This window comes from Teleopsis dalmanni, chromosome 2 (genome assembly GCF_002237135.1).
Source record: "Teleopsis dalmanni isolate 2A chromosome 2, ASM223713v2, whole genome shotgun sequence".
Lineage (NCBI taxonomy): Eukaryota > Metazoa > Arthropoda > Insecta > Diptera > Diopsidae > Teleopsis > Teleopsis dalmanni.
The window spans coordinates 165,260,103-165,274,667 of record NC_051847.1 but is presented as its reverse complement, the minus strand read 5'-3'; the positions used below and the strand labels follow the sequence as shown (position 1 = coordinate 165,274,667).

General features: G+C 31.9%; 2 protein-coding genes across 2 annotated transcripts; both read right to left on the bottom strand.

Annotated features, from left to right (window-relative positions):
• Positions 1-6,632: 6,632 nt before the first annotated feature.
• Positions 6,633-7,391, bottom strand: LOC119685083. The gene is made up of 2 exons (XM_038099278.1): positions 7,377-7,391; positions 6,633-7,307 (listed from the first exon to the last, which is right to left on the bottom strand). Exons 1-2 carry the CDS (start codon positions 7,389-7,391, stop codon positions 6,633-6,635), a joined length of 690 nt encoding a protein of 229 aa, XP_037955206.1.
• Positions 7,392-10,812: 3,421 nt separating this feature from the next.
• Positions 10,813-11,586, bottom strand: LOC119685025. Its single transcript, XM_038099197.1, has one exon. The coding sequence runs from the start codon at positions 11,584-11,586 to the stop codon at positions 10,813-10,815; it is 774 nt and encodes a 257-aa protein (XP_037955125.1).
• Positions 11,587-14,565: the final 2,979 nt, after the last annotated feature.

Sequence of the window (14,565 nt, the reverse complement as noted above, 5' to 3'; positions counted from 1 at the left end):
GGTTACTTATGGAAGAGGTACATATAAATATCATATCCTTGGACACGTCTCTCAAATATATACAAAAAATTATTGATTTCATCCCATATTGGAAAAGATAGTAATAACCTAACTGTTAAGGGATTAAAGACTAAAATAAATATAATCTCTTTGATTAACTGAAGATTATTGAATGATCAAGAAATTCGAGAAAATATGGAACACTTTGACGAATCAAATTTTTTTGCATTGTTTTACTTAGTGACTATCGTATTTTAAGCTTTGAAATTTGCATCACTGCTTAGGTGATATATTGAAGCCCATTTTCAATAAACTAGACCTGAAAAAAGAACTTAATAAACTTATTTTGTAGTTTCGTGACTTTGTGGTTTTGTGGTTTTGGACCCCAATCTTAAATCTATGGTGATAGATCCGAAAAATTGGAATTCAAATTTTTGAAAATTAAAGACATTAACTTAAAAAATTATAAATAAAATATAATTAAAAAAAGTCTTTTAATGTTAATAGAAACAACCATCAAATATATGTACAAATTAATAAAAAACAAAAGTAGAAATACATTATATAACATCAAAGTTAGAAAAGTTTGCTAACTTTTGCTTGATACTTATCCTCCAATTCTCGTAAAGCCTTTGACAAATCCTTTTCAGTTTTATCTTGGATTGATGACAAAAATTGCCGTACCTCAGTAAAACATTCTACCTGAATTATTTTGAAATTAATTTTTTGGGCCCATGTTTTTAAATGCAAACGTTTTTTATATTTTTCCTTCGCCGCAATCTTTTCAGCTTTGTAGACTTCACAAGCATCGTTTGCGACTGACTTGCATCTTTTCTCCAGTTCTACTTTAAAATATCGATTTAATGCTTTTTCGAAATCCTTATCCAAATCTTTCAATACCTTTGTAAATTCCTCATCAGCAAACTCCTTAAATAGAGTTTCAAACATATTAATTGGAAGTACATGGGTCCCTTTGTAGGATCCAATTTGCTCCGTTAAATTTTTTATGGAATCTAAAAACATCGTTCCCATGTCCCCAAATTCCATTAAATAATTTTCGTTAGCAGTCTCATATTGTTTCAGCTTCGCCTTTAACATTAAGTTTCTGTTTGATTCTCTCATCACTCGGAATTCTAAGATCTGCAAATCTTTTTTTAATTGAATATTCTCAGAATTTTTTTTTTTCACTGCAAGTTCTTCCAAAGAACTAGTTTCCATAAAATTTGAATTTTTATGAATGACTTGCACTTCACATTCTGGTGCCTTTTTCAAAATTGATTTTGATTGCTTCGAAAAGTCCACTCTTTGCAATACCTGCTCCAAGTCATAGTTGCAGTTCTCCAAGTTGGTAAATGGTAGCGTCAGACATTCCTGCTTCTGAAGCTGCATTTGTAGAAGATCGCTAAGGCAATTCCTTGCTAATTTCGCTGACTTACGATTCGGTGTGGCATGAAATGCAATCATCCATTTTTGACAAATTTCAAGACTGTTTTGGTTATTACTGCGCTGCATCAAACAGCGCAAATTTTTCGTCTGCTCAATGAAAACACTATCCAAGTTTTCAATAGTAATTGCAGTGTCCTCATTATCCACTGAGTAAGTGAAAATGCTCTCTGAATCCACTAAAACTTCTTCGGACATAGAAAATAATTAATTTTATATTATGTGTAAAAATTTCTATTTAATTTTTTTTAATCAATTTTATTCGAATTGATGGTTTAATTCAATGCATTAACGATTTATATTTACAGTTGAAATACAAAAATGTTGTTTACTCTATTCAAATTAAAGACCTCTTATACAGAAACTAATGGGGTCAAAATTGTCTTTTTTTGGGTATTGACGAAAATGCATATTGTTCAGAGTGACACAGAAATTGTAATAACTTGCTTCTAACCACAGAAATGTTTACATTTATAACTGAACAACACTGCTTTCACAACACTGAGAAGCCTTAGATAGCCTCGACTCTTATGAAAAAATCTGAACAGACACTTTGTATTTTCTCTCACTCTTAACATAATAAATTTTCTGAAATTGAACTACTAGTCCAAACTCTTTTGATTGATGATCACAGCGACAATTCATTCATTTCAATGATCATTCAATTTATGAATCCTATGTCTGTAGCAAGTTTTCATAGGAAGTTTTCATAATACCTTTCCATCGTTTCATTTAATAAAAATTATTTATTGCACATAATTATTTTTGATTGGACAAGGAGTTAAATACTAAAGGAAGATAAATCTAGCTAAGTGGATAGTTGCTGGAAAAACTTCTACTTTTACTCATTGATTTTAATGAAGGCTTTTTACCTGTTTGATTGGATGCATGATCTTGATTATTTTTTTTTTCAGGGTCTTTTTTCACTAATTTCTGGATTCACTAAACCAAAAAGTGTGAAAATAATCTATCAACAAACTGATAGATCTATGAAACAGTAATCTATCTATCTATAGAAAAGTAATTCCATTGCATTACAAACACTAACTCTAATAGCATCGCAGCTAGTTTCTGTACACGAACTCGCTTCGGTGTAGAAGAGTCTTGTTGACACCTCTACTTAGTCACTTGAATCACATGGTCAAACTGATAAACCCAAGTCTCATAAACACCGATGGTAACATTTTCATGACCGTTTTTTGAACCCAAATTTGAAGATTAAGAAACGTGTTGACATGATTCTTTCGACTCCACTTTTGGTTCAAGATCAAAGTGCTAAAATTAAATCAGGCAACCACTGACGCGAACACTTTCGTGATCGTCTTTTTATAGCCCCACGTCTTTGTCTTTTATTTTGATTTCAATTGAAATAGTGGACTCAACTCTCGCAAACACTGACGGTATCAACTGAATGACTATCTTCTGGACAATTTATTTGCTTCGAAAAACATGAGTCGAGTTAATACTACTCCTACGTCTTTTATTTTGTTTCAACATCGAAATAGTGGACTCAAGACTCACAAACGTTGACGGTAACACTTGAATGACCACTTTTTGGATACAAACTCGCTTTGAAGCGGAGTTGCCATCACACGTTAGACTCTAATTTAGAATACATCAAAACGTCTTTATCCTTTTTAAAATAATCTATATGTTGCTAAGCTATAGTTTGGACAAGAAACGAACTAGTCAGTGACTTCTTATCATATAATGATTTTTGTCGAGATTGCGGCTCTAAGGAGGAGACCGTGCTCCATCTATGTGCCAGTGTCCTGATTTAGCTAGGAAAAGATTAAAAATCTTTGGATCACCTTTTCTCACCGATCTGACTGTCATCCTGTAATATTAGAAACCTGGCCAAGTTTATATAGTTCTATAAAACTGTTAGGTTGATTTTCCTTTACCTAATAAGGAAGTCGTTACCCTTTTCAATATTAGTATATATTTAAATCTAATGTCCATACAAATGCCATTCCTGTGGTACTACAATGGGTCATCATTTAAGCTGAAGTGGACTTTTTGGAAACAAAGCCGCCACTCCGACCTACCTACCTACTTTTGCTATAGCTAAAGTATATATTATTTTAACAATTTTGAGTTGAAATTAATGAAGATATTAAATAAACTAAACTACAAATAGAACCACCAGGAAATCCACATTTTGTCATTGTGTTATCAATATTATAATGAATTTCACTATTTTAATCAAAATAACTTTTCTAATGCGCAGATATTTTGTTTCTCTTCAAAACATTAATAAAAATCCTTTAACAAATTTGAACTTTTGACAGTTTAATAGGAAACCCACTACAAAGAACAAGAAAAAATTATATTAACTTTTTGACTTATTAAGGCAGCGAACAAATAATAAGACGCCAAAACTTTTTCCGAGCTGGTTTAAATAACGGCATTCAAAAATAATATAAAATAAAAAAAAATAATAAAAAAAGATTTCGAAAAAGGATAAAAGTTTTAGGGACCACTCCATGTTTGTGATAGAAAAGTTGGAAAAATAAACTTTTTTCCTTTTTGTTTGGATTTAATTACTGACTTATTTTTTGTCTAAGTAGATATTTCAAATATTTTTGTTCTTTAAATTTAATTAAACCGGAAACAGTTTTAATGAAAAAATGCTATCCGTAAGCATTTTTACGTTTGCATATTTATTTATAAATATTATATCATCAAATAGTTAATTAGTTAAAGATTAAAATTATTTCCTTTATTTACTGATTATATTTTATTTTTGTGCCATATTTAGTTGAACTTAATTTAAAATATCCAAAAGAAAACAATTTCTTGTTAAATACTTTTATTTATTAATAACAATTAACGTAAATTTAAAGACCAAAGTATAAATTTATTGCCAAAAATGATGTTAATAAATAAATGTGAACACTTGAAGTGTTTCTTAATACGAAACATAAAATATGTTTGGGTAATTAACTCTAAATTAAACGCTCTACTGAAAACTTAGCTTTCCACTTATTTAATTTATTTTATTAATTGTAAGTTTAACAGTTTAAAACAACTCAAATTCGTTAAATCGGAAGTAAGCTCCGTACTCCGTAGTACTCCGTTAATATATCACCCATAAGACGCGTACACATTATATATTTTTCACTGGATCTTCGGAGTAAATAAAAAATTCTATCATTTAAACACATAAGCACGTAAATTGCTGGTACACTGCATAAACCTTTCAATGTACGAATATGTGAGCATCAAAACAATTTACCCACCCACTGCTCAACGCCCACACAACATGTTAGTTGCTGTGTTTCTAGTGTACTCGTAGTTGCATGCATATAAATTTCAATATCTTTCGTATTTATCTTAACCTTGGTGTGGAGTTGACTACAGTAACTGCTCTTGTACCACGGTCTTCTACCAGCAAAGGGAAAAAAATATGTCAGAAATAACTAAAATAACTTAAAGAAGAAAGATGAAAACGACAAACGAGTCATGTCAGAGGAAGCTTTGAAACTAAAGTCAACAAAATCTGAGCATTGTTTGAAATCTAAGAGGCAGGCATAAACCCCAACTTGCTTCCTAACTACGACAAAAAACCAAACGCTTGAGCTATTTAATTTTTACATTCACTTCATCCAGCATCCATTTGAAGCTGCAGTGTACGTCGTCTGTGTATAGTACTAACATCCCTCCAGTGGAGTAAATGCTTTGGTTGTTTGGTGCAAATATGCACACAGGTGAAATCATTGAATATCAACACATTGGCTTGGTACCCTTTGAAAGATTACACTTAGCTACTCGAGTACAGTGTCCTTATGCATGCCGTAGTTCACTGCTTGTTGCTCTCCAGCAAGACTTTAAGTTAACCTTTTGGTTCAATAGCCTTTTATAAATCGGTTTTTGGTTAAAGAGCAGTTTTAATTTAAACTAATTTTTATTCAACTAAAGTTTGATTGTAATAACCGAAGTTATGGGTATCAATTTTAAATATTTAAACTATAACACAAATTTACATTTAATTCAAATTTTTAATTTACTATAAATAACCTCGGGTATTGGTTTCAAACAGGCATATTATACAAGCAGTCATTTGACGAATGCTCACAGCAATTTTAGCCACTTTTTGGTCAAGACCTTAAGATATGTTTTACAATTGTCAATTGCTTAACTTCACTACTATTTCGGCACTCTTTTTTCTGTGCCTAAATTTAAAGGTTATTTATTTATATTTATTCCTAATAAGTACAAATTCCGACATATTTTACTGAACAGCACTGTTTTGCCCAAAGTGACGAGGCATTGAAATCACCGCCACAGTGACCAAATTTAAATTATAATTTCTCTTTTTCCTAGACCTAGAAAGGAGATGTAGAAACTATAGTAATAAATAGGGAAGACACCAAAAAATGCGGTGAAAAAGTGAAGATCTAAAAAAAAAAAGTAGAGAATATAAATAAAAAGAGCATGACTTGCAACGCCAATACAAAGAGACCCTCCCCGAAATAAAGCGAAAGTGGTCTCTCCAAGAAGGGTGTACTTTAGTAGTCCATCTACTAATTAATATACTAGGGAGTCGGAGACACTGTTCCAACTGCGGCCGTTTTGTCGGAATATAAAGCAGATGAAGTGATCGCAACGTTCTATTAAAAACGGTCATCAAGATTCAAACTTAGGTAATCAATTGTCGCCAATTTTTAACCTTCTTGAATTTTGATAGTGTTTAATGTATTCATCCCATCCTCTCATTTGTCTTTGGATTTAAGCTTTTTTACCAATTATTGAAAAAGAATGTAACTTCGACTATATGGTTTATGGGAGACTCCCCATGAAGCGATTAACTTTCTTCTCTGGGAAGAAGATGTAGGTTTCATTTGCAAATAGTGAAAGCGACGTTGGCTTCATTTTAGCCACATCTGCATTCTAGATACAAAATAGTGAAGAACATAGAGAGAATAGTAAATTTCTCTTAGAAATTGTTAAACATCAAATCAAAAACATTTGGAAATATTTTAAATAGAACCATTTTGCATAGAACTGGGATTAATAAATATAGACATCAAAAAATAGTTTAAATGTATTAAAATAAGATATTATTCTTTTAAAAATTTAAATTTATCTTTTATGGTATTTATTAAAATTATTTACAAAAAAAAACATAACAAACATTAAACAATATCAACAGCATTAAAAAATAGAAATCTTCCAAATAAGTTTCCTTAAAGACGGAAACGACGGAGAATTGATGCAGGCAAGTAAGATGCACTTGGTGCAGAAGCGCTGCCACCATACGAGGCTGGACTGTTTGAGGCAACTGGAGCCTGAGAAGCGAAATTAATTACTGGAGCAACACCGCCATTATGAGACTGAGAAGAACCACCCAATGAGTCGTATTGAGATTGGATAGCGTGTTGAGCATTGGCAGCATCTTCTGGTGTGCGATATTTGACAAAGTGTACTTCTGGTTTTTGGTTATTATCATTGCGAGCAGCATTAAGTTTATTGGCCAAATCGCCAATATCAGCTTGTTTATGGAGAACGTAGATAGCGGTCTGCTGTTCAGCAGCTTGTTTAGCCAAATTGAGAGCAGCATTTTCGAGACCATTGTTTTCGGGACCCTTAATGAAAATAACACGAAGACCACGTTTCAAAGAGCTTGACACAGGAGATGATCCAGCTGGTTCATTGAAGTCTTCATCATTAGCAGAGAAAGAATAGAACTCTTTTTCTAATTCACCACCTTGTGGAGCATATGAAGGTGCATCATTAGTGGCTGCACCGCCATTATAGCTATCAGCACCAGGTTGGAATGAGAGGCCATTATCAGAATGTGCAACAGGACGATAGTTATATCCAAGTTTATCAGCACAAGCTGCTGCCACCAAACACAAAATCTATTCAAAAATTTAATTTAAAATTAATTTTTACTTATATTTCATTTTTTTTAATTTTTTTCCACTTACAATAAATGTACGCATCTTAATTTTTGATTTTGAATCCTTGTAAGTGTTGTTATGAGGATAGATAAAATCGTTATATGAATTGCATATTCAAGAGCGTGATTTTATACTTAAATCTGCACATTTTCGCAAATATTCAATTTGCCATTATTCATCTTTATGATAATATTCAAGTTTAGTTTCCCCATAAATTAGAATTATGCGTCAACTTCCTCCTATTATTCGATGGTCCATCCAAGCAATGATTTCATTTTTCTTCTTTTTCATTGTACCGAAAATTACCATTTTTTTCGTATTTTGCATTTACTATATTTTTCGGTTTCTTTCTTCTTTTGTTCGCTAAGTATTTTTTCTATTAATATTAATTTTATCAGAAAAATGACAAAAATGCACAGACCGCTCGAAACTAAAAAAATGTTTTTCGTTTTATTTATGCAAATTTTTATTATCGTTTTTAGTGTTGTGGGTGCTCTTGGAGTACCAATGATCTTGCTTTACTTGTATCTTGGCTCGGTATTCAAAATTACTTCTATTGTCACAGTATCCATATCAGCATAACTCTTGAATACCAATTGAACCATTGTCGCCGTCATCGTCATCGTCGTTGTTGCCATCGTCGCCGTCGCCGTCGTTGTTGTTGTCGTTGCTGTTGCTGTTGCTCGCAGCGCTTTTGATGCATCATAAATTTTACTGTTAATAGTTGGTCTAACCTTAGCAACGAACGGATTTACATTTTAATTATTAAGTTAATAATGTTATCTAACGTAGTTTAAATTTTCATTAGTTATTTATATATATACTTGCCCTTAAAGCAGTATACTAAGACATATCGAAACACCCTACACAAATTCAATAGCCTTATAAAGCAATACTTATATCGGTCATTTTGCACAATCGAAACTCCGTTTTGTTCTTTAATATCTGCAAACATAAATAAAGCAAATTCTATGGAAATATTTTCTGTTATAAATAGTAACAAACTTTGTTAGTACCCCAAGAGTTATATAGTTTATATACGTCATTAAAAATGGACCAAATATTTTTGTTACATTTACCACATTGATCAGCTCTTCAAGTAAATATCAAACATTTTTAGCTGTTTTGGGCTTGAATTTGATTAGCGAATCCAAGAGCATATTAGAAAATATATATTACTATAACTAATTAATTATTAATATTATGTTACGAAGAATGAAAAAGAAAGAGAGAGTGTGTGAGAGAGAGAGAGAGAGAGAGGAACCAAAATTTATAAATTAAATTTTAAGATAGATTTTTTTGTCGAATGTGACGCGTCTCATGGCAAAAAGAAAACTAAAAGGGTTCCGAACGGTAATGAAGAAGCAGCAACTAAAAAAATTTGGTTAATATATTGAAATTTGGCTGACCATACAACACTTTTTCGAGTATTGCCAAGTACTCATCAACAGTGATCTTAATATATATTCGTATTTTTATTTAATTAGTTTTTAGTCACTTTAAGTTTTATTGTTATCTCTGAACATAAGAAGATGAGTCCTTTTAAAGAAGAGAAAGTTTTAATACTTAGATTTGCAGCAAAAGAAAAATAATACATCCCACCGAACTCTATCAGAAATACTTTTGGGTTTTATTTTTTGTAAAATAAAATATTTCTTACATAAAATAATTTATTTAGAAGGCTAGAGAAAACTTTATATTTCTTAAAACGATATGTTTCTTAAATATGCATAATGTACATATGCAGATCTAAATATTCAACACTCTTTCTCTAATAGCTAACTTATATCACTTCTGATTCATTTAGTGGTTAAGAAAAATCCAAGATATGAACTTATATGTTATAACTTAGTCAACTAAAGATATGAACCAGAAGTCAAAACAACGCAATGTAGTATTTTTTCCTCAAGAACGATGACAGAAGAAACAATGAAAAAGTGAAGCAAAGTGTTATCGCATAGTAATATTTGCTAGAACGATTCTGAAGCTAAAGAATGCAGGACTAGACAGAAGGCATATGGAGTAAGCAGTTATATCAAGAAAAGTCGAAGTACGAGACTAGCCACCTTAAGCAATAGCGGGGCCTAGACGTAGGTCAAATCGATGGTGGTATTAAATGAACAATAGGGAGCCTACCCCCCAAGTAATACTAACGTAGCCATGGAGTTTGACAAGTTCTCTTAGAATAAGGTGGAGATGTTTAGTTCATGCGAATCGAAGTACCGGATTGTGGGCAGTAGGCATTGCCCGCCTTACTAACAAAAATAAGAGGTTAAAGCTTGCGATCAATAAGTCAATAATACCATATAATATTATCTACTCTTACTTTCAAGAATATTAAACTCAACAGAGAGTTTATTGATCTATTAAATTTATTCGCCGCAATGATGATAATATACGCATCACAGAAAACTTTGACGAATCAAACTTAATTACTTAAGATAATGATGCCACTTACGAACTAAACATACCATTCTCCTTGGTAGCACAACCAAGTACGATTCTTCGTATTATTATATTCTTCGTAGTCTCATTATCCATATGTATTGATCAAGGTTATCTGCATCAACATATTAGAGCTAAATATAATACAACCTATTACGGTAAACCCCCTCGTCTATTTGATTTTATAAAATCTATTGTATTCACTAATACAATTTCTCCCAAAAAAAAAAATCCAAAGTTATTCGTTGATGTTATATTATCTTCTTATTTTCATAACTGTCAATATATAATATTAGGGTATACATTAGATCATTTTAATAATTGTTAGTATCGTTATTCCATGTTTTATAAAATAAATTCTGCTTAATTCTTCACTCGAATGATTGAATTCATTATCGCATCTAATAAATAGGGTCTATAATTGGCTTACAAATGTGAAAGACGATGCAATTAGTGTTCAGTACAAAAATATTTTTGTGCCTTGATAGAAATATTTTCAAGTTACTTTAGTTGTCCGAAATAACATTTAAATGCATCTATTCCCAATAGTAGTACTTTTTCACGTATGCCAATTACTTATAAATATACCATTCAAAGATGGGCCTAAACGTCATCGACAATTTTCCGACTTAGTGAGATGCGGAGTACTGCATTTATTACCAATATTCTTTGTTCATATACTACGATAACAAGAAACGATTTCAGTAACTTTATTCAACTATTATTGAACCAAATGTGATTTCAGATATCTTATAAATTAAAATAAGATCTTCTCTTACTATTTTTCCTTTTAAAGCATCATATGTACACGAACACTGTATGAGTGACTAAAACTCTACTGTTATTACTATAGTTCAATTAATTCAACAATTCAATTTTCTTTGAGTATTTTTTTTTATTTCGAAATGATTCAATAAAACAAAATTTAAAATTTATTTATACAACATTTATTAACAGTATTTTCTAAAATTAGTCAACAGGATTAACGATCGATTTTCAACAAAAAAGCAGTTTCTTCTTACAGACGCAAGCTACGGAGTACAGATGGTGGTAAATAACTGCCACTTGGTGCACTGGCCTCACCACCATAACTGCCTTGATGGCTAGTAGCAGGAGAAGCAAAGTTAATAACTGGAGCGACGCCGCCATGGTGAGAGTGAGATGGACCACCCAATGAGTCGTATTGCGATTGAATTGCATGTTGAGCATTGGCAGCATCCTCAGGGGTGCGATATTTGACGAAGTGAACTTCAGGTTTCTGGCTATTTTGGTTATTAATGTTATTAAGTTTATTGGCCAAATCACCAATGTCGGCTTGTTTTTGTAACACATAAATGGCAGTTTGACGGTCACTTCCTGCTTTGGCGAGATTGAGTGCGGCATTCTCAAGTGCATTATTTTCAGGTCCCTTTATGAAAATGACACGGAGACTTTGCTTTAATGCATTATTAATTTGATCAGATGCGGCACCATCGTGGAAATCTTCATCGTTGGCAGAGTAGGTGAAAAATTCCTTTTGCAATTCACCGCCAGGAGCAGCATAAGATGGTGCTCCTGATGAAGCTGCTGGTGCAACATAGGATGGAGATCCTGATGATAATGCAGGTGCAGCATAAGATGGCAATCCTGATGAAGCTGCAGGTGCTGCATAACTGGGAGCATCCTGAGTTGCTGCACCACCGCCAGGCACGAAAGAGAGTCCTGAGCTCGAGTGATCAACTGGTTGATAATTGTATCCTAAGTTGTCGGCGTATACCGCAGCTAACAAGCAAACTACAATGAAAGCACGCATTTTGCTAAATTTCCTTTAGTATCCTTTAGTATTGTGGAGAAGTATTGCTGTTAAGCTTCGAATGATTGAATTTAGAATGAATCCTTCTCTGTTGTTGTTCACCTTTTATACAATAAAAATTTAAATATTGATGAACTTATTTCTCTGATTGGTGTTTATTGCAAATAATATTTATGACTATTTGTGCAGTTTCTTTATGTTTTATTGCTTTGGCAGTCATAAAAATCGATTTATGAAAAAATTATGCAAATATACAATGCGCTTCACTGCGCTCAAAACAATGGTTTATGTTCAAATAATTTTTATAATTATCTATTTTTAGATAATACTCTACTTTTTACTACTGAGTTATTGTTATTAGCTTAGTTTTATTGAACATTTTATCACTAAGCAAAAATATTGATCAATTTGCAGTTTGTTGAACATGAAGTTTCGCATATTTTTATGATGGCCTGCATATTCAAAGGTTTTTAATGAATGCAAAATTATTCATATTTTTTGAAATTATTAAACAAATATTCATTTCATTGTGTATTAAAACGCGAAAACTATTCAAATCGAATGTTTGTGTATTTATTTAAGGAAGAAAGAAGTTAGCAGCATCTCAGTAATTTTATGAAAGGACTATGTCAAGATATGCAGAAGTTTTAACTTTAGTGTAATATTGTAACATCTAATTAGCACATTTTTTTCTTTCTCAATATATAATTTATATTTCCATCTTTAAACATTCTTTAAATTTTTGTTATCATTCTAACTAAGTTTTTTTGGAACTTATTTGAGTGTACCAAAGTTCTTCATGCGGATCACTGATAAGACAAAAGACAAGATGAAAGCAATGCTGCAGAAAAACCATGAAATCCGATCACAAAAAACAGTAATTTCTTTTAAGGGATCTAAAAGAATTACGCTTAGTATCTGTGGCAAAATAGGACAGAGATCCTGGTGCTTTAGTGCGGATGTAACTCAGAGATAAAAACAGAACAACGGAATGGGGTAAAGAGAAGGTAGGGAGAGGAATTACTTTCCATCTTTTCCTGTTAAAGTATAGGAAGGTTATATGTTTGCAAATATTTTTTTAAAATTATGTCGTTTTTATCTTAATAATACAACTAAAATAAAACATAAGATACAATTGACTTTAAAAGTCATACAGTTTCAAATGTTTCACTTTGGGCTATTGTATTCGATGCCTATATTATGGTTAAATTTATATATATCAAAGTAACTCAAAGGCACTGAATATTTTTTTGATTGGAAGTCGAGTTCAGTTTGAAAAATAAAGGATACCATATACTCCTGTTTAATGGATATATCAACATTAAAAGACTTTAATGCAATCAAATATTTTGTGATTCTTTTAGCTTACCAACAAATTTCAGATTAACTACTGTGGGTTACCTAAACTTATTGATCCATATTCCTGCTTCTTCTTTACTGTCCTTATAAGTTTACTCAACTTTGTTTACTATGTAAATTGTGCTCAGATAACCTCATACTTAGATAGGAAACAATTATAGCTCAAGTATGTGTTGTATCATTGATATAAAATATTAATTAAAGATTTCGACCAGAGTATCAATATGTATAAATTCAATAAATAAAATTTACTTGGAAGACATCTGGCTAACGTCGTTGTTGTTTGTTACGGCGGTAGCAAGGTAAATAATGTCCTTGACTCTTATCCACCGCTAAACCCATTTTCGCAGACTATTTTTTAATAGCCACAAAGGCAGCTGTAATACCACACTTGCTACGCCTAATGATGCCGCTGTCGTCGGCCTAAGCAAGAAGTTTGTTAAATATTGTCCCATTACGATAAACACCTGCCCAGCACATGACCACGGCGATATTGAAAAGATCACAATATAAGGGATCACCATAACATGGCATCTATATGAAATTGTCCTATTATGATAAACACCTGTCCTGCACATGATCACTTCCATCATGATATTGAAAAGATCCTATTATAAGGGATCACCATATCAATACTTTCATTAAGGTACCCAAAAGAGATATGAATCTTGTGGTAGATTTACTTACAGATCGTTGTAGATTGGACAACCATGCTGGTATATTGAATATCGCCTTCAAATATACCTGTCGCAGTTGTAGCGAGAATGATGAAAGTGCATCTCATCTGCTGTTTTTTTTTCCCAGCTCATGCACTAATACAGCGGCCCTCTGCTTTAGGAACCTTGATCAACTATAATACCTTCCACTCAATAGTTTTCTAAACTTTTCCATATGTTCCAGGTGGTTTTAAACTCTGAATTTATCGATTATATAATAACACAAAGGGCCAATAGGTCTAACTGGATTCAATTGGATTGTCAAAATAACCCAACCTAACTTGAGTGATGTTTAAAAATTCGCACAATATCAAAAGATTCACAGAGACTCGATTTTACCTTGACGGAGCTACGTGCACTGTACAACGTTATTCGGGAGAGTTGTATTAATTTTGTAGAGTCGGATTTTAGAGATACCGAAATCAAACAGTGCAGCGTAAACTCAATCTTTTATAAGGCTATCGAAAGCTGCTCTCTAATCGACAAAAAGTTAGTCGATCTTCTTTCAGCAAAAAATGTTGAAATAATAATATCAATACGAAATCAACAATTATCAGTTGAGTCTCTCAAATACATGCTCGGTTGGTCATTATCAGAAGAAGTATAAAATTGCTGCGACTATACTCTATACCACTATCTGTACAATATGATAACAAAACATAGTTTTATTTAAAATTTCTTGATAAATTCTAAATTGATAAATTTAATAAATTGACAAATTCTTTGTTCTAAATTTTATATATTTAGATGATGTAGACTCTTTTTTTATTTATAATTGAACATCACTTGAAGTAGTCAAATAAAATTTTATTAATTTTAAATGATATTATCTAAAAATCATTAACGATCAGATATTGCTAAATCATTTTCTGTATTATACCGCTTTGGAAAATATATATTCCAA

What these genes read in the sequence shown, in the direction of transcription:
- LOC119685025 (XM_038099197.1), bottom strand. Translation starts at nt 11,586, where the DNA reads ATGCGTGCTTTCATTGTAGTTTGCTTGTTAGCTGCGGTATACGCCGAC.